This window comes from Heterodontus francisci, chromosome 3 (assembly GCF_036365525.1).
Source record: "Heterodontus francisci isolate sHetFra1 chromosome 3, sHetFra1.hap1, whole genome shotgun sequence".
NCBI lineage: Eukaryota > Metazoa > Chordata > Chondrichthyes > Heterodontiformes > Heterodontidae > Heterodontus > Heterodontus francisci.
Window position 1 is genome coordinate 102,314,660 of NC_090373.1, and position 24,619 is coordinate 102,339,278.

The 24,619-nt window shown below is 42.2% G+C and overlaps 1 protein-coding gene across 1 annotated transcript in view; it reads left to right on the forward strand.

The window, feature by feature from the left end:
• Positions 1–23,835, forward strand: part of LOC137367128 (microtubule cross-linking factor 3) — a 64,737-nt gene extending 40,902 nt beyond the window's left edge. Inside the window, exons 4-6 of the mRNA XM_068028566.1 lie at positions 3,817–3,888; positions 21,988–23,202; positions 23,725–23,835. Coding sequence (XP_067884667.1) covers positions 3,817–3,888; positions 21,988–23,202; positions 23,725–23,835 — 1,398 coding nt within the window. The remainder of the gene's footprint in view (positions 1–3,816; positions 3,889–21,987; positions 23,203–23,724) is intronic.
• Positions 23,836–24,619: the final 784 nt, after the last annotated feature.

Below are 24,619 nucleotides of genomic sequence, written 5' to 3' on the forward strand. Positions count from 1 at the left end.
ACTCTGTCCCTCCCAGTCTTACTCTGCAGGTCTCTACCCATATTGCTGGACTGTTCTATTGCCTTGACTTTCCTCTTTGAATTACTAAATCTCCCCTCATCACCATTTCCTACCACCCCCAGGTTAGATTAAAGCCCTAATTATACCATTCACCAGGACACGGGTCCCATCCCAACGGAACAGCTCTCGGTTTCCTGAGTACTGGTTCCAGTGCCCCATGAGTTGAAACCCCTTCTTCCCACACCACTCTGAGCCACACATTTAATTCTCTAATCTGCTTTACTCTATGCCAATTGGCATGTGGCTCAGGAAACAATCCTGAGATTACCACCTTTGAGGTTCGGTGTTTTAGTTTGGACCCCAACACTTCAAGCGCTCTGAGCAAAACATCATTCCTAGTTCTACCTATGTTGTTGGTTCCTATGTGGACCATGACAACTGGATCCTCTCCCTCCTGCTCAGAGTTCATCTCCAGCCATGAGGAGATGTCCTTAACCCTGGCACCAGGCAGTCAATACAATATTAGGAACTCCTGGTCACAGCTACAGAGAATAATATCTACCTCCTGACTATACTATCCCCTGTCATTACCACATTCCTTTTAACTTCCCCCACTTGAATGGCATCCTGCACCATGATGCCATGGTCAGTTGGCCCATCCACCTTGCAGTCCTTGTTCTCATTCACACAGGTAACAAGGAGCTTGTACCTGTTGTCATGCAGGCCTCCACCTGCCAAGAATGAGGCACATTAATTTTGCCATATGGTATTAAATTTCAAATTGTTGCTGGGAAGAAGAGAAGGCCTGTGACGAGGGGTTGCCAAGCCCCTGGCTGGAAAGATATTTTTGCATATTAACAGACATTTCTTGGAACAAAAGAGCTATCCACTGCTCCAATACAATCCACAAACAGATGTGGTCAAACCAGTTAGTCACATGACTAACCTGCTTGGCAGTCTGTTTTTTTCCTGAATTGTACAGTCTGAACTGAGAGTCTGCAGAAAGCGGTTTGCTCCTGGATTGAAAAGACCTCTCCTGGCTGTCTCACACAGCCTCTTCTGTCTGCTCCCATCTCTTTCTCACAGAACTCCAAAACCCACTGAAGCCACATGAACTCTAAGAGAGTGAAGTCTCCTACAGTGAACAAGGTGTAAGAAGAATACTGGGCCCCAACAAAAAGCAAGATCTACCTACAATCAATGACTCTACAGTGAGCTCAAAGTACAGTAACAAAAAAAACCCTCTTCAGAGATTGCCTCAAACTTTTCCACTTTATTTTTCTTCTGCTCTTTCTGTCCCTATCTGCATGCATGCTAGCTTGAGCACATCATTTATCCATAGGCATTAACCGAATTAGAGTTTAAGTTTAATAAATTTCAACATTTCTTCTTTAAACCTGAGAAAGCCTGTTTGTGCTGGTTTCTTTGCCTTATAATTGGAAAGTGGTGAAAAGGGATTCACCAAGGGGGAGCTGAAAACAGTGTGTTTAAAATTAAACCCTGTTACAGTAAGACCAGGTGAAGGCTGATAGGGAACTCTTTCTCACCTGGTCAGAACACTGTTGGTAAAATGAAGGGCTGAGACTCCTCCATCACAGATTACTAGATCCTCAGACCTGTCTGGCTCATACCCTCCTGACCATTGACCAACTCTAAAATTCTACTTAACTTAAGGGGTGTGACTGCCTCCTGGAATAGTGTCCAGATAACTCTCTCCCCAATCTCTGCAACTCATATTCCAGCTCAGCAATTCTGAGCCAAAGTTGCTCCAGCTACTTACCACAGATATGGTTGTCCAGATCAATAATGCTTTCCACACATTCCTACATGTTACAGTCACAGCACATCACCATCCCTGCCACATCTGTCCAACCTTATTTATTTAATTAGTCAGTTAATTATGAATTTACTCAGCTAAAGTAATAGCAAGTTAGAATCCCTAGCTTGCTGACAAAAGAACAACTCACCAGCTACTGAAGGTAGAACAAAAAAGTATGAGAAGCAGCACCTCCTTTCCCCTCTGTACCAAATTCCCAATGTAGCACTCTGTCATCAACTTACTCTGCAGTAGCAAAAATTTGTCTACTTTTATAGAGAGATGATGACTCACACACAAGGTGCAATGGCTAACTCACCCTCCAGTCATGGCTTCAACCCCTCTGAAGCAGGATGTTCCACCTGAAAGAGCTACAGGTCATCAGAGGGTTGGCAGCTCTTCAATCTCAACAACGCCACTGGGAGAGGTGGCCCTTACTGGGACTGCAGCAGGCCCCAGGCCCAGCCTGTGATGGAACCAGAGAGAAAGGTAAGTGGGATCAGGGCTCGCCGGGGCCAATCAGCCAGGCCCCGGCAAGGTACAGTGGGGGTGTTCCAGTGGGGGTGGCCTATGCCTCTGGGAGGGGGCCTTCCATGGGGTACAGGGTGCCCAATGAGGAGGGCCCCCAGCCTGTAAGGAGGCTGACAGGTATTACTGGGCAACCTCCCCAGGTGGTGAGGTGCCCACATCAGCAGTGGTGGGACAAAGCCTTTAAATGGCTATTAATTGACCATTTAAGGGCCTCAATTGTCCTAAGGGCAGATGGGCCACCTGCCCACCTCCCTACCATATGCTGGGCACAATTTTATCTTTGGGTGGTATTGTGAAATGGACGATATTGAATCAACTGTCTGTTATACACCTCTCTTGATTTTCCTTTCTATTAACTTCCAGAAAATTCCCTCTCTGTCACATACCTTTGGCTGATTGATCTTCATCTGCATTTGCTCTGCACCCCTTCATGCCGGTTCCACACCACTGGAACTTAAATGAGGCTTGGTAGTTAAAATACCCTGGGCTTGAAATGTGTGCCAGTGTGACTGACCAGAACCCACACCAGTTTACATAAACCTCCTTGTTAAAAAGATGCTGGTCAAAAAAAACTTCAGAAAACATTTTGAATAATTCTTGTAAACCTGTCACAGCTGCATGTAATATACTCTTGAGCATAAAATAGCAGCTATTATATGTCACCCAATGTGGCATCTTTAACATTGAAAATACACTTCACAGCACCTCCTACAGGAATAGCAAGTATTGAAAATACTTATAGTGAGTTTTCAATGAAATACACGTCCTGCTGACTGAATGTGATATATAATAGATGGATATGTGTAATATGTTTTTTTATGAAGGGTAACTATGTATAATCTGATCACAGAGCTGCTGAAGTGAAACTCATCATGGATCTTGAGAAAAGACTTGATAATTTACTTATATTTACATTGAACCTTATAGGTAGGGATTGAAAATGATATAATGGATTTGAATTTATTAGCAGTGGACAAAATGCAGCCCATTTAAAGACTTCATATATACAAATGAAGCAGTTTTTTAAATCATAAAACAAGGCAGCTAAATGGAAATTAAGAAAAATTATTTAAAAATAATATATTTATCTAAAGTTTTAGTATATGTAGCATTAAGTATTAAGTAAAGAATTGCACAATTTGCTATCATAATATTTCAAATTGTATTTTTGATCTCACATAGTTCATTAAACATGAGTTATACATGAAGAAACATTAACTGCTTATTGTGTGCCAGTCTCTTTTTTTTTTTGCTAAGTTGTTATTGGAACCTATCTAATCATATGCACTAAAATTAAATAAAATGCAATAAATGAACATTGATGGATATAGTATTGATGGCAAGGAAGTTCTAAAAGACTTCGCATAAATGTATGATTTCATTGTGCTAAGCAGTAATGAATATTTTTCCATTAATTAACAGTTAAATTAAAATTATCATCATGTTACCTGATTTCTTTTCCCTTGTAGTCTTCATTAAAGCGACGAGGAAGTAAAGACCTGCAAAAATCTGAAAAGAAATCCCAACAGGTCACTCACGAGGTATTGTGATTATACTTAGATGTTAAACAATTTTGCAACTAACAGCAATACATCTACACTATGTCTATACTATATAAAGTAATCTGTGTTGATAATAGAAAATATTTATTTGTAAAACCAAATCATTTCACTTTGTATCACATTATCAGAGGGAGATTGATTTAGATGAACAAATACAAAATGTACATTAGCAATATCAATAATAGGTCTGTAATACATTTTTGGTAGTACTATGCCAATTTTTCGATGGACTTTTGAGGACCAACATTGGTAGTTGTTTGATTGTAGGATACCATTTTAATAGAAACTTAAAGATGCAATATTTTGTATTTTTCAGGATTAATTGTTTAAATTTGGGTTTATATAACTTATGGGGGCTAATTCTCCCTGTCTCTGTTGAGTGCGAACAGGGCAGTAGCACTTCAAAAGTTTCAGCGTTGATCTTATTGCCGCATTCTCATGCTCCGTATGCCCACTGCCATTTACAGTTGGCCTTGGAATTGGGGAGCCAGAGTGCTTACATGTTTCAAGCAGACACCTCATTAAGGCATGTAAGTATATAGGAACTCAACGCTATTTTCCAGTACCAGTGGGCAGAGTGTGTGCTTCCCATTGGTACTAGGCATGGAGCAGCCTAGCCACCAATCCTTAAAGGAGCCACTGCAGTCTGCTGAGAAAAATGGTACAGGTAAGTTTTAAAAAAAGATATTTCTGGAGTCACAAGGAGCATTAAAGCCGACATAAAGTTTCCCACTGACTGCTGGTCCTTTATGCACCCACCCCCACCCTTCGCACGATTGCCTTTCCCGTTAACCTCTAACTTCTGGCTCAGCTCTTTGGCGAAGTTGCAGAATTTTGTGCCTCCTGAGCTCAGCCAAGCTGTTTTTGAGTGCTGATTCAGCATCACACCTCTCCATTTCCATGAACATGAGGCCCCAAGTATCAAAATGGCTCAGGCCTCATGTCGAGGCGATTGTGTGGATGACACAATCACTGTCCACTATCCACCTCAAATTCACTGAAAGTAAAACTCTGCTCCATGAAGTTATAAATTTATTACAACATCCTTAGCTTTTCATCTCTTCTAGCCTAGATTTTTTGATGCCTTTTACTGCTTTACGTCAGCAGTGGCAGTGTAAATTCAGCATTGGGCACTGGAAGTATGATCGTAAATTGCCAACAGCAATTATTACCCGCAAACAAATGCACTTTTGGTTGGGCATGAGACCATTTCTCAGCAATCTCACCAAAAAACAGCGAGAGGTTAATTGTCATTTTGGAAAATGTTAAGGGTGTAGATTTCCCTTTAATGTTTATTTTTCGTTCATGAAGTGTGAACATCGCTATCAAGGGCAGCATTTATTGCCCATCCCGAATTGCTCTTGAGAAGGTAGTGGTGCACTGCCGCCTTGAACTGCTGCAGTCCTTGTAGAGTAGGTACACCTATGAGAACTATTAGAGACAGAGTTCCAGGATTTTGACCTGGCAAGAGTGAAGGAACAGCGAGATATTTCCAATTCAGAATGTGTGTTTCTTGAGGAAGACCTTGCAGGTGGTGGTGTTCCCCTGCGTCTGTTGAACCTTATTCTTTTAGGTAGAGGTCACAGGTTTATAAGGAATGATAGCATAGTTGTCATGCAGACCCCCACCTGCCAAGAATGAGGCACATTAATTTTGTCATATGACCATTAATTTGAAAACTATTGCTGAAGTGAAGAAAGGACTTGTTTAAAAAAGAAATCACCAGGCCCTTAGTTGGAAAGACATTTGCATATTAACAGACAGTGCTTGTGGAGACAAAGGGGTTACTTCCCTCATCCAACTTAACCCACAATGGACTTTGAGCACCAGACATAGAAGGTGAGGGAGCTCAGATTTCAGGATGACTGCTGGGATGGCCGAATCCACAAACAGGTCAGGCAACTGGTCATGTGACTACCCTGCTTGGCAACCTGCTTTTTCTGAATTGCACAAACAGTTTGAACTCAGAAACTGCAGTATGCTCCTGGACTGAAGAAGACCTCTCCTGTCTGGCTCTCCCTCTCTTTCTCATGGAACTCCAAATCCACTGGAGATACATGAACCCCAAAAGAGAAAGGTCTCCTACAGTGAACAAGTTTTAAGAAGAATACTGGGCCCCAACAAAGAGCAAGATCTACCTACAATCAAGGACTCTACTGTGAGTGCAAAGAACTGTAATAAAAACCCTCTTCAGAGATTGCCTCAAACTTTTCCACTTTATTTTTCTTCTGCTCATTTCTGTCTCTATCTGCATGTGTGCATCACGTATGCATGCTAGCATGGATGCATCCCATATCCGTAGGCGTTAACTGACTTAGAGTTTGTTTAAGTTTAATAAATTTTAACCTTATTTAAATCTAAGGAAACCATTTTAAGCTGGTTGTTTTGCCTTATAAGTGGAAAGCAATGAACAAGGGTTCACCAAGGGGGAGCTAAAAACACGGTGTCTTTAAAATTAAACCCAGGTGAAAGCTGAGAGGGTACCCTAGACCCCTTTCTCACCTGGTTGTAACAGAAATATGGGGGCTACCATCCAGGATTTTACCCACAGACAAACGAGAGAAATTGGAAGTGGGAAGCCAAATTGTTCCCAATCAAAAAACAGCAAGGTTTCAGTACAGGTTTTCTTGTAGTTGTGTGTGCTTGAATACTAATATGTCTGCAATTGAAGCTAGTGGCTCCCCAAGCCAGGGTGAAGTAACTTGGGATAAGTTGAAAGTACTGTCTATGGAGGAGTTGAGAAAAATGGCTGAGCAGTGTGGGATCACTGTACGTGGCAAGGCTAGGAAGTCTGAACTCCTAAGGCTAGTGGCCAACCATTTTTCCCTTGAATCTGAAGAAGCCGGAACAGGGTTAGAAGCAGACTCCAACAGGGTATTGTTAACAAAGATACAATTGGAACAAAGGAAACTTAAATTAGAAGACAGAGAAAGAGAGAGGCAGGAGAGGGAGAATGAGAGAGCCTTCCATTAGGTAACTGATGCACCGTTCCCAAGTGCCAGCCAAATGACTTCCATCCCTATGGATAATCAGTAGCACTGCAGCTGCACTATAAAATTCTTGAGCATGACTGGATTTCCTCAATTAAGGTGGTCATAAATGGAACACCTCCAATGGCTAAATGAACTAAAAGATATAGGTCCCTTGCCATACAGCTCTGTGTGTGTGTGTGTGAGATCAGGAGCATAGAATCATATATGTTAATGCCCACTCTCCTGTCAGTCAGCATGATGCTTTCATCCTCAGATAACCAAGGGTGCTTATTATTTGAGTTGCAAAGATGTTTGTTAGTTTGCCTGAGAGGTGATCAAAGATATCTTTGCAGCTAGGTCTTAAGATACCCCCCTACCTTCTTGATTTTGTCTTCAGGTAACCCAGTTATTGGTTGTAACTTAGGAGGCAGCTATAGGGGCTGCCTGGTTCTGTACAGACTTTTGACTGACTAGCCAGCGGAGGGAGACAGCAATACCCTCATCAATGTCAACACCTGCCATGTTCCTATTGTGTGTCAGCAGATCTGATGGCAAGAGTGAGACTTGTGAAGTCGTTAATTTTGATTCTTTAATGTACTTTGCAAGCATTTGGAAACCAGAGGAGAAGGCTCTGCCAGTGGGAACTGCACTGCAGATATTCCTGAAGCTGCTATATGGTCTACTGTGGCTTGCAGTGCACTGACAGTCAACATGGATTGTAAAGGGTAGCTCATGTCTAATGAACTTAATTGAATTTTTTGAGGAAGTAACTGAAGTACTAGACAGAGGAATGTCTATGGATGTAGTTTATATGGACTTCCAAAAGACATTTGATAAGGTTCCACATATTAAACTGTTAACTTAAGTGAAAGCTCATGGAATTAAAGATAAATTATTGATCTGGTTAGGAGATTGGTTAGGTGGGAGAATACGGAGAGTAGGATGATGGGGTATGTAGTAGAATTGGAGGGACGTGACTAGTGGTGTCTAACAAGGATCTGTGCTGGGGCCCCAACTATTCACTATATTTATTAATGACTCAGAGAGCCATATACTCAAGTTTGCCAATTATACAAAGATTAGTGGCATAGTAAGTAGTTTAGAATAGAGCATAAAATTACAGAAGAGATATTGATAGATTAAATGAGTGGGCAAAAATGTGGCAGATGGTTTTCAACATCATTCAGTGGGACATCGTCCATTTTGGAGCAAAAAAGGATAGGTCTGAAATATTTTTTAAATGGTGAAAATATAGGAACAGTGGAGGTCCAAAGAGGTTTCGGTGTCCAGATCACTAAAATGTTGTGGTCAGGTGAAAAATATAGTTCCATTAGCTTCATAACTAGAGGGCTAGAATATAAATGGGAGGAAGCTTTGCTATTCAAAAGCCTGGTTAGCTCACAGCTGGAGTATTGTGTACAGTTCTGAACATCGCACGGTAGAAAGAAAAGACAAGCCTTGGAAGGAGTGCTGATAATACAGAATGGTATTAGGGCTGCAAGGGCCAAATGAAGAGGAGAGATTGCAAAAATAGGCATGTATTCCCTGGAATATAGTACATTAAGGGGTAATTTGATTGAGGTTCTTAGGATTTTGAAAGGAATTAATAGGATAGTTAGAGAGCAACCTTTTTCAATGGTGGGGAAGTCTTGGACAAGGGGACATAATCTTAAAATCAGCGACAGGCCATTCAGGAGAGAAATTAGGAAATACTTCTTCACACAAAGGGTGGGTAGAAACGTAGAACTCTCTCCCACAAAAGAGTAGTAGATCCTATCTCAGTGCATAATCTTAAATCTGAGATCTGTAGATTTTTGCTGACTAAGGGTATTAAGGGATATGGAGCAAAGAAAGATGGATGAAGTTATGATACAGATCAATCATGAATTCATTGAATGGTGGACCCTGACTGCTACATTTTAAACTTGTCATAGGAACAGGAGTGGGCCATTCGGCCCCTTGAACCACTGCTGCCATTCAGTTAGATCATGGCTGGTCTGAACCTCAGCTCAATTTACCCATCTTTGTTTGATATCCCATGTGTTCCAAGTCTACCATTTGTGAATAGGTGCTTTTACTTAAATTGCCTTCAGTTGGTTATCGCCTTTGTTGTTCGATTGTCTAAGAACACCTTGGTGTATAATTTCCACAAAGTAGGTCTTGCATTTGGGACCTTGTCAAAAGCCTTGTTAAAATCCATGTAGACTACATCAAACGCACTACCTTCATTGACCCGCCTTGTTACCACCTCAAAAAATTCAATCAGTTTAGTCAGCCGTGACCTCCCTTAACAAATTCTTGCCTTTCTAAATGATGATTAATACTGTCCCTCAGAATGTTTTTCCAGTGATTTGCCCATGACTGAGGTTAGGCTGACTGGCCTGTAATTACTCAGTCTATCCGTTTCTTCCTTTTAAACAACTGTACAATGTTAGCAGTTCTCCAGTCCCCTGGCACCATGCCTGTAGTCAATGATGGTCAGAACTTCTGCTATTTCCTCTTTTGCATCTCTAAGCAACCCGCGCTACATGTCACCTGGGCTTGGCGTTTTATCTACATTTAGAGAAGCTAATATTTGCTCAATATTTCCCCTCTCACTTTGTTTCTCCCATTGAATATTTCACACACTTCCTCCGTAACTACAATTCTGCATTGTGAAGACAAATGCAAATTATTAATTAAGAACCATGCCCATGTCTTCCACCTCCAAACACTGGTTAATTTTTTGGTCTTTAATAGATCCTACTTTGTCCTTCCTTATCCTATTGCTGTTTATGTATATATAAAACATTTTTGGGTTTTCCTTGATTTTACTTGCCAATATTGTTTCATGCCCTGGTTTTCCTGATTCCCTCTTTAATTCCACCCCTAGACTTTTTATACTCCTTTTGGCTTTCTGCAGCATTGAGTATTCAGTATCTGACAAAAGCCTCTCTATTTTGCCTCATCCTTCCCTGTATGCTCCTTGACAGCCAAGGTCGCTCTAGATTTGGGAATCTACCTTTTTCTTTGTGGGAAAATATTTTTACTGAATCCTCACAACCTCCTCTTTGCCTCCCGCTGCTGTGACACTGATTTATCTTCAAGTAGCTGTTTCTGTCCACTTTTGCCCAGATGAGTGCGACTCCAACAACACTCAAGTAGCTCAACACCATCCAGGACAAAGCAGCCTGCTTGATTGGCACTGTATCCACTGCCTTAAACATTTACTCCCTCCAGCACCCTCCCTCCCTGCACATTGGCAGCAGTGTGTACCATCTACAAAATGCACTGTAGTAACTCACCAAGCCTCCTTCCAAACACCGTGACCTCTACCACCTAGAAGGACAAAGGCAGCCGAGCTCTATACATTTTACACTGATTGTATCGGTTATGTGTATATCCTGGCAGGACAAAATCACAAATGTGGCAGTCCTCTCAAAGGCAGAGCTCCGAAGTGTGTTGGCACTAATCAAATAGAGACGGCTTTGGTGGATTAAACACGTCTGCAGGATGAAATTGCGGTCGTATACCCAAGGACCTTCTGCATGGTGAGGTAGCCAGGGCCAAATGACTAGTGGGGCGCCCAAAGCTCTGCTTCACGGATGCTTGCAAGCGTGACATGAAGGCCCTAAATGTCAACTATCGTACCTGGGAGTCACTAGCTGGCGAAAGAGGGAAATGATGACACATCCTGTGGACTGGTGTGCATTACCATGATGACCAGTTGCTACAGGAGCCAACGTCAAAAACAACGACCCACAGCGTCACTTGGCAGCTTCACATGCAGCACTTGTGCCTCTCAAGGATTGGCCTTCACAGCCATCAACAAAGGTGCACCAAGAGAAGACAGCCCACCTAAATGGATTATTTGCTTCGTGTCCTTCATCTTTTGTGGATGGAAGGATGCCAACCATCCCAGTTAACATTAGGATAGTTGAAATCCCGTACTATTACTGTCCTATTGTTTTGCACTTCTCAGAAACTTACCTACATATTTGCTCTTCTATATCCCTCTGTCTGTTTAAGGCTCTATAGTACACTGCCAGCAGTGTGGTTGGCCCTTCTTAGCTCTTCAGTGCAACCCATTTAACCTCATTTGATGATCCTTCTAGCAAAGCTGGAATTGTTCCTTTAGCCAATATTGCAACCCCCCCTCCTTTTTTTATCCTCTCTATCTCATCTGAAAACCTTGTAACCAGGAATGTTGAACTGCCATTCCTGCCCTCTAAGCTATGTTTCAGTAATAGCTATGATATCATACGTGTCTATCTGTGCCCTCAACTCATCTACCTTATTCACTAGACACCTTCTTCTTTCTTTCTTTTGGGCCTCCTTATCTCGAGAGACAATGGATACGCGCCTGGAGGTGGTCAGTGGTTTGTGAAGCAGCGCCTGGAGTGGCTATGAAGGCCAATTCTGGAGTGACAGGCTCTTCCACAGGTGCTGCAGAGAAATTTGTTTGTCGGGGCTGTTGCACAGTTGGCTCTCCCCTTGCGCCTCTGTCTTTTTTTCTGCCAACTACTCAGTCTCTTCGACTCGCCACAATTGAGCCCTGTCTTTATGGCTGCCCGCACCTACCATTGAAGTATATATCGTTAAGCGCTGCCAAATGCCTTTGTTGTCTATTTTTGAGCAATTCTTTCCCTGACCTTCCACACTCGCTTGCTAATTTTCACCCTTCCATTTCCAGATTTGCTTCTTTCCCTTCTGAATTCACCTCAGGTTCCCACTTCCCAACCAAGCTCGTTTAAACCCTCTCCAATAGCACTAGCAAGCTTCCCAGTGATGATTTTGGTCCCAATCCTATTGAGGTTTATCTTGTACAGGCCCCATCTCCCCCAGAACTCGTCCCAATACCCCAGGAATCTGAAGCCCTCTCTCCTGCACCATCTCTCCAGCCAAACATTCATCTGTTCTAACCTCCTATTGTACTCACTAGCACATGGAACCAACAGTCATCCAGAGATAACTACCTTTGAAATCCTGCTTATAAATTTCTTTCCTAGCTCCCGAAAATCTGACTACAGGACCTCATCCTTCTTTCATCCTATTTAATTGGTACTGATATGGACTGTAACCTCTGGCTGTTCACCCTTTCCCACCCCCACCCCCTCCCCCTCCCCCTAATAATGTTGCGCAGTCGCTCACTGATTTCCTTGACCCTGGCACTAGGGAAGCAATATACCATCCTGGAAGCACGTCTGCCATGCTTCTATTAATTAAACAACTATCTAAACTTAACAGAAATAAACTTAACTCTTGTCCCTGATCTGGGCAAAAAATACTCACCAACTACTCACCAATGTGCTGACATTACTTCACGTGTTTTTTGCCTCTCTCCCTGACGCTCACATACCTTTACCACAGGACACTCAAATTGAGGCCGACTTTCAGGGATTAACTACTTATAACTCTGCTACCACTCTGCTGCTCCGCCCCCGATCTCTTTCAGGTCCGCAATCCCTTACCTCCGGTCTCTTCAGCTCTTTCATAGAAGCTAACCTTTCAAAGATTGAGATGTGTTCTCGCTGACTCTCTGCTGCTGTTTTTATCTGTTGGCCTCTCGCACTATTTCCTCTCAGCTCTCTTTCTCTGCTCTCACTGACTCTTGCATTGTTTACCTTCAGGTTTTCCCTCTCTGCTCTCACTGTCTCTCATCGGCCACTTTTGCCTTTTGGCCTCTTGCACTGCTTTCCCTCAGGTTTCTTCTATCCCTAAAAATAAACTTCTTATGGTTCATACAGGGATTGAACCAATGACCTTAACGTTATTAATACCACGACCTATCCAAAGACAGCACTCCTGATAATTGAGTACTCCCTCAGTATTGTGTTGAAGTGTCGACCTAGATTATGCACTCAAGGCCAGGAGTGAGGCATAAACCCAGAAACTTTGACTCAAATATAAGCATGATGCTGTCATGCAGGCCCCCTCTTGCTGAGGTGAACAAGGATTCACCAAGGTGGAGCTCAAAACACAGTGTGTTTAAAAAACCAAACCCTGTTGCAGCAAGACCAGGTGAAGACAGTAAAGGATTCCTAGACACATTTCTCACCTGGTCATAATAGAAATTTGGGTGCTAGCGTCTGGAATTTTACCCACAGACGAACGAAGGAAACTTGAATTCGAGGAAAAGGAGAGCGAGGCAGGAGAGGGAGAAAGAAAGACCCTTCCAAAAGGAACGTGAAGAGAATGAAAGGCAGGAGAGGGAGAGAGAAAGAATCCAAAGAGAGAGAGCTGAAGTGGCTTGAGTTTACTAGGGGGCAACAGAGTAACCCCAGTGAAAGCATGGCCAATATGGAGGAGCATAGTTCAGGGCTGGGTACAAGATTGCTAAAACTCGCTCAGTTAATTCCAAAATTCAATGAAGAAGATGTGGAAGAATTTTTGTGTCTTTTGAGAAACTGGCAAGGCAACTAAAATGGCTAGCTGAGATCTGGTGTCTCTCTTATTGCAAAGCAAACTAACTGGAAAACCCCATGAGGTTTATTCTTTGTTGCCAGATGAGAGTTCATCTAATTATGAACTGACCAAAAATGCTATCCTCAGGGCATATGAATTAGTACCCGAAGCCTATCACCAAAAGTTTAGAACCATAAAAAAGCAAGCTAATCAAACTTATCTGGAGTTTAAAAGAAGTAAGCAGCTGGCTTTTGACCAGTGGCTGAGGGCTTTAAAAATACATCTCAGCTGTAAGACTCTCAGAGAAGTAATTCTGTTGGAGGAATTTAAAAACTCTCTTCCACTCTCAGTGAAGACCCATGTAGAGGAGCAGCAGGTCCAGAGAGCCCGGCAAGCGGCTGATCTGGCTGATAAGTTTGCTTTAATTTATAAAAGTCGGTTTCCCAGGGGAGAACCTTTCCTAGTCTCCCCCACAAATCTGAAAAGGACAAAGGATCGGAAGGTGATATTCGCTCAGGCAGTCCTGGAAGAGAAAGGAAAGCAGGAGACACAGGAGGCCTTCCTACAGCCAGAAAGGAAGGTGCTGTGAGCAAGAGTGAGATGCGGAGACCTATGTGTAATAAAGCAGGGCATTGAAAAGCTGACTGCTGGAAACTAAAGGGAAAACCGATATGGTTATCCAGGGCACACCCACTCAGTGAAGACGGGATCCTGATGGAAAACACAGAACAAACTGTGGCTTTAACTGTAGTAAGAGTGCAACCCAGGAAGCTTATGACGGCCAGTGCAGGAAAAGTTAATAGGATTCCTGAAGGTTATCAGGGTTTTATGTCTGAAGGGAAAGTAACCCCATACCCCTCGAGTGGGGCAAGCAAGCCCACAGTGATTCTCAGAGACACAGGGGCCGCTATATCCCTTTTATTGGGAAAAGGCCTGGCCTTTCCCCCAGAGAGTGCAGTGAACACCAAAATGGTGGTGAACGGTATTGGAGGGCAGTGTATGCCAGTATCTGTACACCGGGTGCACTTAGAGTGTGACCTATTTTCGGGACTGGTGACCATAAGGATTGTCCCTAGTTTGCCTGTGGACGGGGTTGACCTGCTCCTTGGTAATGATCTGGTGGGGGTGAAGGTGGTAGTTCCCCCAGTAGTGAAAGAAAGACCACAGGAGGTCAGAAAGGCAGGGCAGTGGCAGGAGACGGACCCCTGCAGAGTCTCTAAATGTGTAGTGAATCAGTCCATGATCCAACCAGCTTCCCCAGGCAAATGACCATGAGGTCTGCCTGTCCAAGACTTTCCTTGGAAAATTAGGAGACCCAGGGAATAAATTAAATGGATTTTCCCTGGTTGAGGCTCAGCGAGCTGACCCAGTATTGCAAGAGTTAGCACAGGCTTCCCAATCTGAAAGTGAAGCAGAGGGAGTCCCTGACTGCTACGATTTAAAGAATGAGGTACTGATGAGGAAATGGAGTTCTCCTCATAGACCTGAGGGCAAGGAGTGGGCAGTAGTTCACCAGTTAGTGGTACCACAGACGTACCGAGGAGAAATATTAAGAAGGGCTCATGACATTACAGTGGCTGTACATGACGGTATACGAAAGACCAAAGTCCGCAGTTTGACTGGCCAAAACTTTACAAAGATGTGGTGGAGTACTGCAGGAGTTGCCAGACATGCCAGGTTGAAGGGAAACCTCAACCTGCAGTGAAACCTGCACCCTTAAGTCATGTTCCAGTGTTAGGAGGACCCTCCAGCAGAGGGCTGGTGAACAAATGGGGACAGGCAGGCACACGGCTGGCAAAAGTTTAGAAAGGAAAGGGGAAAAAGCGACCAAGAGGGCAGGTTAAAGGAAGTCTGGGAGCAATCCCAGATGAAAACCCCTACTGTCCAGTCAGCCAACCCCAAATAATGTGAAAAGTTAGACCCCACATCCTGCTATGTAAATGCGGATTCTAGAAGCACCCCACCAGAGTTGCTAACAGCCTTTACAGGATCCTGCAGAGACAAAGAGCAACCTCTCGGGGACACAGAAACTGTGAGAGTGATGCCTCACCTAGTTGAAGGGTCACAGGAGAGTGCAGTCGAGTCTACACAAATACCTGCAGGAAGGAGTGTCCCAGAGAACAAAGGGGAAATTAACAAAGAATCCTCCCCCACAGTCAGCGGAAAAGGGAACCACCCATCCCTGGAATTCAAATGTCTTTGCATGACTCAGAGAGTTCAAGATAGACCCGCCCACTACTAACTCTCCTGAGGGAAAAAAGAAATTAAAGCAGCACTGGCACCCAGAAAAGACAATTTTTAATAAGCTTTAAGAATGATGAATGAATAGAAATGAATGAGAGAAATGCATGGTTTTTCTTTTTGGATCTTATATTTCTCTCAAACCTTGGAATGAAATGCGCCATTTTTTTCAAATCGTATTTCATTCCCCTGGTTGTGGAGATGTCATGCAGGCCCCCACCTGCCAAAACTGAGGCATGCATTATTTTGCCACATGAACATTAAAACTTAAAATTGTGGCTGGGAAGAAAAGAGGGCCTATCACAAGGAATTGCCAAGCCCCTGACTGGAAAGAGATTTGCATGCTAGCAGACAGTGTTGGAACAAAGTACCCAGTCCCTGCTTCTCCAATACACAGAAGACCTGGTCAGGTCAGTTTAGTCACATGGCTAACTGGCTTTTTTTTAACTCGCCACAGAGTGTTTGTTCCTGGACTGAGAACACCTCTCTGCTGTCTGCTCCCATCTCTTTCTCACGGAACAGAAGACCCATTGAAGAAACATGAACTCAAAGAGAGAAAAGTCTCTTACGTGAGCAAGGTTTAAGAAGAATACTGGGCCCCAATGAAATGTAAGAGCTGTATACAATCAAAGACTCTGCAGCGAGCTGGGAACAAAGGAACAGTAACATGAAACCCCCTTAAGAGACTGCCTCAAACCACTCTATTTTTCTTCTGCTCTTTTCTGCCCCTATTTGCATGTGTATATCGCCTGTGCATGCTTGTGTGGGCGCGTCGTATATCCATAGGCGTTAACCGAATTAGGGTTTAAGTAAGTTTAATAAATTTTACATTTCTGCTTTAAACCTAAGAAAACCCGGTGCGCTTATTTCTTTGCCTTATAATTGGAAAGTGGTGAACAAGGATTGACCAAGGGGGAGCTCAAAACACAGTGTGTTTAAAAGTCAAACCTTGTTACATTGCGACCTGGTGAAGACAGTAAAGGATCTCTAGACACCTTGTCGTAACGATACCCAGTGAGCTAAGATGACGCTTCTATGTTTAAGGAGATATTCAATTCCTCCCAACTAAAATATATTCCAGAGAGGAAGAAAGAATGTAAGAGGGGGAAAAAACATCCATGGCTAAGCAAGGAAGTTAAGGATAACATAAAGACAAAAACTAAGGCATACCATATTGCAAAGGCCAGTGGCAGGCTGGAAGATTGGGAAACTTTTAAAGATCAACAAAGGGTTACTAAAAAAGTAATAAAAAGAGCAAAGGTAAATTATGAAAGAAAACTAGCGCAAAATATAAAAATGGATAGCAAAAGCTTCTATAAGTATATAAAAGGGAAGAGAGTAGCCACAGTGAATGTTGGTCCCTTGGAGGATGTGACTGGGGAGTTAATAGTGGGGAACACAGAAATGGCAGAGACACTAAATCAGTATTTTGCCTCAGTTTTCATTGTGGAGGACATTAGTACCATCCCAATAGTAAAAGGTAATGCGGAGGTTATAGAAAGGGAGGAACTTAGAACAATCATCATCACTAGGGGAAAAAGTACTAAGCAAATTATTGGGATTGACGGCAGACAAGTCCCCTGGGGCTGATGGCCTACATCCTAGGTCTTAAAGGAAGTGGCAGTGGGTCCATTGGTTATAATATTCCAAAATTCCCTGGATGTGGGAAAGGTTCCAGTGGATTGGAAAAATGCTAATATAACGCCCTTATTTAAAAAAGGAGGGAGGCAGAAAGTAGGAAACTATAGACCAGCTAGTTTAACATCTGTTGTTGGGAAATTGTTAATAACAGGACATTTAGAAAGTCAAAACGCAATCCATCAGAGTTAGCATGGTTTTATGAAGGGTAAATCTTGTTTGACTAATTTGCTAGAGTTCTTCGAAGATGTCACAAGTAAAGTGGATGATGGGGATTCTGTAGATGTAGTATATTTGGACTTCCAGAAGGCATTTGATAATGTGCCGCACAAAAGGTTAGGACAACAAGGTGGTTAGGGGCAATTTATTAGCTTGGATAGAGGATTGGCTAACCAACAGAAAACAGAAAGTCGGGATAAATGGTTCCTTTTCTGGTTGGCAAGATGTAACTAGTGGGGTGCCACAGGGTTTGGTCCTCGGTCCCCAACTATTTACAATCTATATTAATGACTTGGATGCAGGGATAGAAGGTACTACAGCCAAATTTGCAGATGACACTAAAATAGGTGGGATAGTAAGTTGCAATAAAGAAGTAAGAAATTTACAAATGGATATGGATAGGTTAGGTGAATGGGCCAAAATTTGGCAGATGGAGTTTAACGTGGATAAGGGTGAGGTTATCCATTTTGGTCGGAAAAATAGAAAGGCAAATTATTATCTGAATGGAGAGAAACTTCAGAGTGCTTTGGTGCAGAGGAATCTGGGTGTCCTTGTGTATGAATCGCAGAAAACTAGTATGCAGGTGCAGCATGTAATAAGGCAAATGGAATTTTGGCATTTATTGCTAAAGGAATAGAGTATAAAAGTAGGGAAGTGTTGCTGCAACTGTGCAAGGCATTAGTGAGACTGCACCTGGAGTATTGCGTACAGTTTTGGTCCCCTTACTTGAGGAGGGGTGTAGTTGCATTGGAAGCAGTTCAGAGGAGGGTTTGTCTTATGATGAGAGATTGAGCACTTTAGGCCTTTACTCTCTGGAGTTTAGAAGAATGAGAGGAGATCTAATTGAGGTATATAAGATGATTATGAGGAGAAATTACTTCTCTCAAAGGGTCGTGAGTCTGTGGAATTCACTACCCCAGAGTGCGGTGGATGCAAGGACATTGAATAAATTTAAGGAGGAGATAAACAGCTTTTTAATTAGTAATAGGTTGAAGGGTTATGGAGAACGGGCAGGAAAGTGGAGTTGAGGCTGAGATAAGATCAGTCATGATCGTATTGAATGGCGGAGCAGGCTCGAGGGGCTAAATTGCCTACTCCTGCTCCCAGTTCTTATGTTCTAGTTCACAACAGCTCAAGGTAGGATTTGAACTCCTGATGTACTGGATTCATTAGTCCATGCCTCAAGATTCCCAGTAACATTATTACGCTACCAAACCTAATAGTAATAGCAGAGAGGCTCTGCCAGTACTGTATAAAACACTAGTTAGACTATAGCTAGAGTATTCAGTGCAGTCATGATCACATTATGGGAAAGATGTGAATGCATGAGAGAGGTTACAGAGGAGATTTACAAAGATGTTGCCAGGACTGGAAAATTTTAGCTATGCTGAAGGATTGGATAGGCTGGGGTTGTTTTTCTTGGAACAGAGGAGGCTGAATTGAGATTTAATTGAGCTTTATAAAATTAATGAGGGGTTTAAATAGAGTGGATGTGAAGGATCTTTTTCCCTTAGCAGAGTGCTCAATAACCAGGGGGCATAGATTTAAAGTAATTGGCAAAAATATTAGAGGGAAGTTGGGGAGAAATCTTTTCACTCAGAGGATGGTGGGGGTCTGGAACTCACAGCCTGAAAGGATGGTAGAGGCAGAAGCCTTCATCTCATTTAAAATGTACTTGGATATGCACTTGAAGTGCTGTAACCTACAAGGCTGCAGACCAACAGCTGCAAAATGGAATTAGCAAAATAGCTCTTTTTTTTCAGTAATTCGTGGGATGTGGGCATTGCTGGCTGGGCCAGCATTTATTGCCCATCCCTAATTGCCCTTGAACTGAGTGGCTTGCTAGGCTATTTCAGAGGACACTTAAGAATAAACCACATTGCTGTGGGTCTGAAGTCACATGTATGCCAGACCAGGTAAGGATGGCAGATTTCCTTCCCAAAGGACATTACTGAACCAGATGGGTTTTTACAACAATCGACAATGGTTTCATGGTCATCATTAGATGAGCTTTTTCAATTCCAGATTTATTACTTGAATTCAAATTTCACCATCTACCATGGTGGGATTCGAATCTATGTCCCCAGAGCACTAGCCCGGGCTTCTGGCCAATACAGACATGATGGACCAAATGGTCTCCTTCTGTGCCATAAATTTACATGATTCTATGATTAAAGCCAACAGTTTAAAACTATTTTGAGTGGTATTTCAAATCCCAACTCTAATTAGCCAAATTGTTGTATGCCAGCAGCATGGCTCAGGTTGTTTTTTAACACAGATAACCTACTTGCAAATGTATTGGTTATTTTTCTTCTACAATTTTGCCAATAAGGACATAATATCAGTTAGTTTAAAGTTCAATAGTTCACTGGCGATCTGAATGGCCTGTTCCTATGAATGCATCATTTATCCCCATACAGATGGGTATGCCTTCTCCATGTGAGCTGGTTGATGGCATAGTGTCCACTGACTGTAGCTTCTGTATGCTTAAAGCATTCTTCTTTCAAAAGCAGGTGCTGTAAGGAGGAGGACCCCCCCCCCCCCCCCCCAATATAGGGCAAGTATATTTTTTTCAATTTCGTCAGTTCTGATGAAAGATCACAGACCTGAAAGGTTAACTTAGTTTCTCTCTCCACAGATACTTCCAGACCTGCTGAGTATTTCCAGCATTTTCTGTTTTTATTTTAGATTTCCACCATGTGCAGAATTTCTCTTTCGTACAATGTTTAGCTATGCACTCGTCCACTCAGGGCCCAATCTCGATGGCGACAGGTTTTCCGAGTTGGGAGGTGGGGATGGTACTATCGAGTTTTGACTCCACAGGATGCATATTTTTTCTATAGAAGAGTCCCCGCTTGGAAGAAAGCCTGATTGATAGGCTTGGTTTCCAATCAGGCAGGGAGCACTCTAGAAAAGGCTTGCAGCCCCAGAAAGGAAGCTGCTGGTGGTGGGGGAGGGTGGGAGGAGTGGTGTGGGTCCAATCTCAGTTGGGGGGGTGGGTAGGGTTTGTTTGATGGGTCTGATCCTCCTCCCAGGAGTGGGGGGGTTGTGGGATAGGAGTGCAATCCCTGATCGGGGGTTCTATGTTTGGGGGTGGGGTGTGTTCAGATGGCACAGAAGCAGGTTAGCTTGGGAGGTTGGGGTCAAGTGCTCCTGCTGCTCCTTACTCACGAGCAGTGCTGTAAAGGCACTTACCTTATCTCCGAAGCTGTCCTCTCTTCCCATGAGCTGCTGGGTTTCCCAACCTCTGGGAAACCTTGTCGATCAGGGTTAAGCGTGCAAGACGTCAAATCTGAGGCTGCCATCCTTATGAAAATAATGAAATGGCAAACCCGCCTCCTGGGAGTGGGTTGGCTGCCCACTCCATGTCCTGCCTGTGTTAATCCTGGAAGTGGGTGGGTTGGGGTTGGGTGAGATGTTAAAATTTTAAAAATCTCACCTGACCCCAACCCACTCATTTTGGGGTTAAAATTCACCACCCCCCCCCGCCACCAGTTTCTTTTTAGGTAGTTGCTAGGATGTCAACGGGGCTTTGTGGCAAGATAGCCATATAAGGTAAGCATTAAAATAAGTGAATGTAATGTATGTGCATACTTCAGAGTCCTACTTAAAGAATATTTTGGTGTTTGCACCTCGATAAACCTTCCACTTTTAAAGACATGAGTTTCCAATACTGGTATTATACAAATTGTAAGATCATCAAATTAATTTCAACATCGTGGGTCATAAAAATCTGAGCATGGCCTGCCTTCAGCCAAATAGGTGAGCTTGTAACATGCTGCACTCTTGCTCTCTGATCTAGACCTGGACCAGCTCATTTATGGTATGATATTTAACTAATTAATGTTATCGATGCATTCTCGTATTATTTCAAGAAATTGATATGGATTTTGAATTGAATAGTGCATCTCTATGATCTTATTGTTTTATATATAGTTCACCCATGAGACCTGAGCTTGCTGACCGACATTGGCTCCCGGTTGAGTACCGCCAAATTCCCATCCTTGCTTTCAAATCCCTCCATGGCATTGCTTGCCCTTCCCTATTTCTGTAACCTCCTTCTGCCCCACAACCCTCCAAGATATCTGTTCTCCTCTAATTCTGACCACTTGAGCATCCCCAATTTTAATTACCCCACTATTGTTGGCCGTGCCTTCAGCTGCCTAGGCCCTAAGCTCTGGAATTCCTTCCGTAAACCTTTCTGCCTCTCTCTCTCTCTCTCTCTCTCTTTTTTCTGTCTTATTCTCTCACTTTCTCTCTTTCTCCTTAAAACCTACCTCTTTGGCCAAGCTTTTAGCCATCTGCCCTAATATCACCCTATGTGGCTCGGTGTCAAATTCTACTTTATAACACTCCTGTGAAGTGCCTTGGGATGTTTTCTTATGTGAAAGGTAATTTACAAATACAAGTTGTTTTTGCTGTTGTTTAACTTTTCACATGCTGGTGGATGAAATTATTTGTTCTAATAGAAATCTTCTGAAGCATGAGAAAGAACTGAAACAGTTGTACTATTTAACACATTCTTAGCTGTATAAAGTCACCCTTACTTGTTTGTAGTCCTTCATTGTTATCTGTTACTTGAAACGGTAGAGATGAGAATTTTTTTTTGTTAATTATCCCCAAGGAGGACAATGATGATATAAAATGCCAACTACAGTTTGTCAAAGAAGAAGCAATTCTAATGCGTAAGAAAATGGCAAAAATTGATAAAGAAAAAGATAGACTTGAGCGTGAGCTGCAAAAATATAGATCCTTTTATGGGGATCTGGATAGTCCTTTGCCAAAAGGTGAAGCAGGAGGGCCTCCGACAACCAGAGAAGCGGAACTCAAACTTCGTCTCCGTCTGGTGGAAGAAGAAGCCAATATCTTAGGGAGGAAGATTGTTGAACTTGAGGTTGAAAATAGAGGATTAAAGGCTGAGTTGGACGATATAAGGGGCCACTATGAAAAAGAAGGAGCAGGTGGTGAAGATTATATTGGTGTTGGTGCTTCTGCTTTTCGGGATCAAAGTGAAGCTGTGTCAGAACTAAGACAGAACTTGCAGCTAGTTGAAGATGAAGCTGAATTGCTGAGACGAAATCTGGCTGACTTGGAAGACCAAAATAAACGACTTTCAGCCGAAGTCAATAAATACAAGTACAAAACAGGAAGTGTACAGGATGCTTCCAGGAATAATGAAAATTCCAAAGTTACAGAAGTCCTTCAAGAGGAACTAAAGGCAGCTAGGATGCAAATCAATGAACTCAGTGGCAAAGTCATGCAACTACAATACGAAAATCGTGTACTGATGTCCAACATGCAGCGCTATGACCTGGCATCCCATTTGGGCATCCGAGGCAGCCCCAGAGACAGTGATGCAGAAAGTGACACAGGAAAAAAAGAAAGTGATGATGATTCCCGGCCTCCTCACCGCAAAAGAGAAGGGCCCATTGGTGGAGAAAGTGATTCTGAAGAGGTTCGCAACATCAGGTGCTTACAGACTCCACCAAGGTCTTTATTTTCTACAGATGGCAGATTGCTTCAAAAAAACCTCAAGGACCGACAGCAGATGTCAGACATACGGCTGGAGGCAGAGCGACTGAGCAGAACTATAGATCGATTGATCACAGACACAAGCACAATTATAACTGAAGCAAGAATTTACGTAGCAAATGGTGATCTATTTGGCAGAATGGAGGAAGAAGATGAAAGCAACAGGATCAGAGAACATGAACTTCTCTACAGAATCAATGCTCAGATGAAAGCATTTAGGAAGGAGCTGCAAACTTTCATAGACAGACTAGAGGTTCCAAAAACAACAGAAGAAAAAAACACAGAAGAACCTCTGTCAGTCAGTCAGGTAAGCAAGTTCAACATCAAGTGTTTAATATCGTTAAATGTTGGCATCTGCATTGTATAGTTTCCATTTTTTATAACTTATACTCTGATAGGTGCATTATTGGTCATTATATTGTAGCTAACAGCATATTTAGCATAAGAGTGTCATTCACTGGACTTTAACAGCATTTAAGAAAGCAGATGACCCAAACGCACAAAAATGTTCAGGTAGATTCCTAAGTAACACATGATGTAATATCTCATAGATTCATTTAAATTTTACTCTTAAGTTCTGAGAAACTTTGGATAAGTTTAGTAGTGTGGATTGCAAACATTACCTATCTCTACATACAAAATTCTGCAGCAGCCATCAATATTATATATTGAAAGTCATTTAATATTTTATCTGCAATAGTATATTCATAAAATCACATTGTGACATTTGTATACCTGTATTTATTCTGAAAACTGAAATTTGCTACTGTTGGTATGTGAATGTCTGTTATTTAACAATAATTCTTACTTTTTGTATTTGCCTGCCCAGATGTTTCAACCTATTATTTTACTTATTCTCATCCTTGTATTATTTTCATCATTGTCTTATGCTACCATATTTAAATTGGTTTTTCTTTTCACACTTTTCTTTGTTCTGTAGAATCCCCATCTACTTCAGTATTCTACCTTTTTAGTTTGTTTATTTATTTTAATATCTCATCAAGAATTCAGCAAATACAAAATAACACACATAGCGATCAAGACATTAGAGAATCACCATATGTAAAGCATTGTAAAATACTGGAGACTACCAATTTTCAACATGGATTGTTACATGAAGCCATTAGGTGAGTGATTTTCTAAGTTGTTTGTCTTTTGACTAATTTTGGTATAAGAGTATGAGCTCTTAAAACAACTTTGCTATACTTCCAATGTTTGTTGCTTATAAATTTAGCAAAAAAATCTTACCGCACTGTTGTAGATAAATGACAGTAAAAATTGAAATAATATTTCTTTCACTATGGCACCACAGTAACTGTACCAGCATAAATTATCTCCAGCCCATTGACTCAGTTAGCCGCAATCTCATCACTGGGTTAGAAGCAGGGGTGTCATGCAGGGTATACTGAATATACCCACTTTTTTTTATTTTTGGAGGCAAAAGTATGGCCACATTCTTGTTGCATGCTCCTCAGGGTAGTGTCCTAGGCCCAACCATCTTCAGCTGCTTCATCAGTGACCTTCTCTCCATGATAAGGATGGGTAACAAATGCTGGTCTTTCCAGCGATGTCCACATCCCATGAAATTAATTTTTTAAAAAGTAGTAGATGATATAACCATTTTTAGTTTTTTTCGAGGCTTTTGAAAATACTGCAATATGTTTGATCCTCATGATCATTATATTCTTTGTATAATTAACATTCACTCATTACGTGCTATGCAT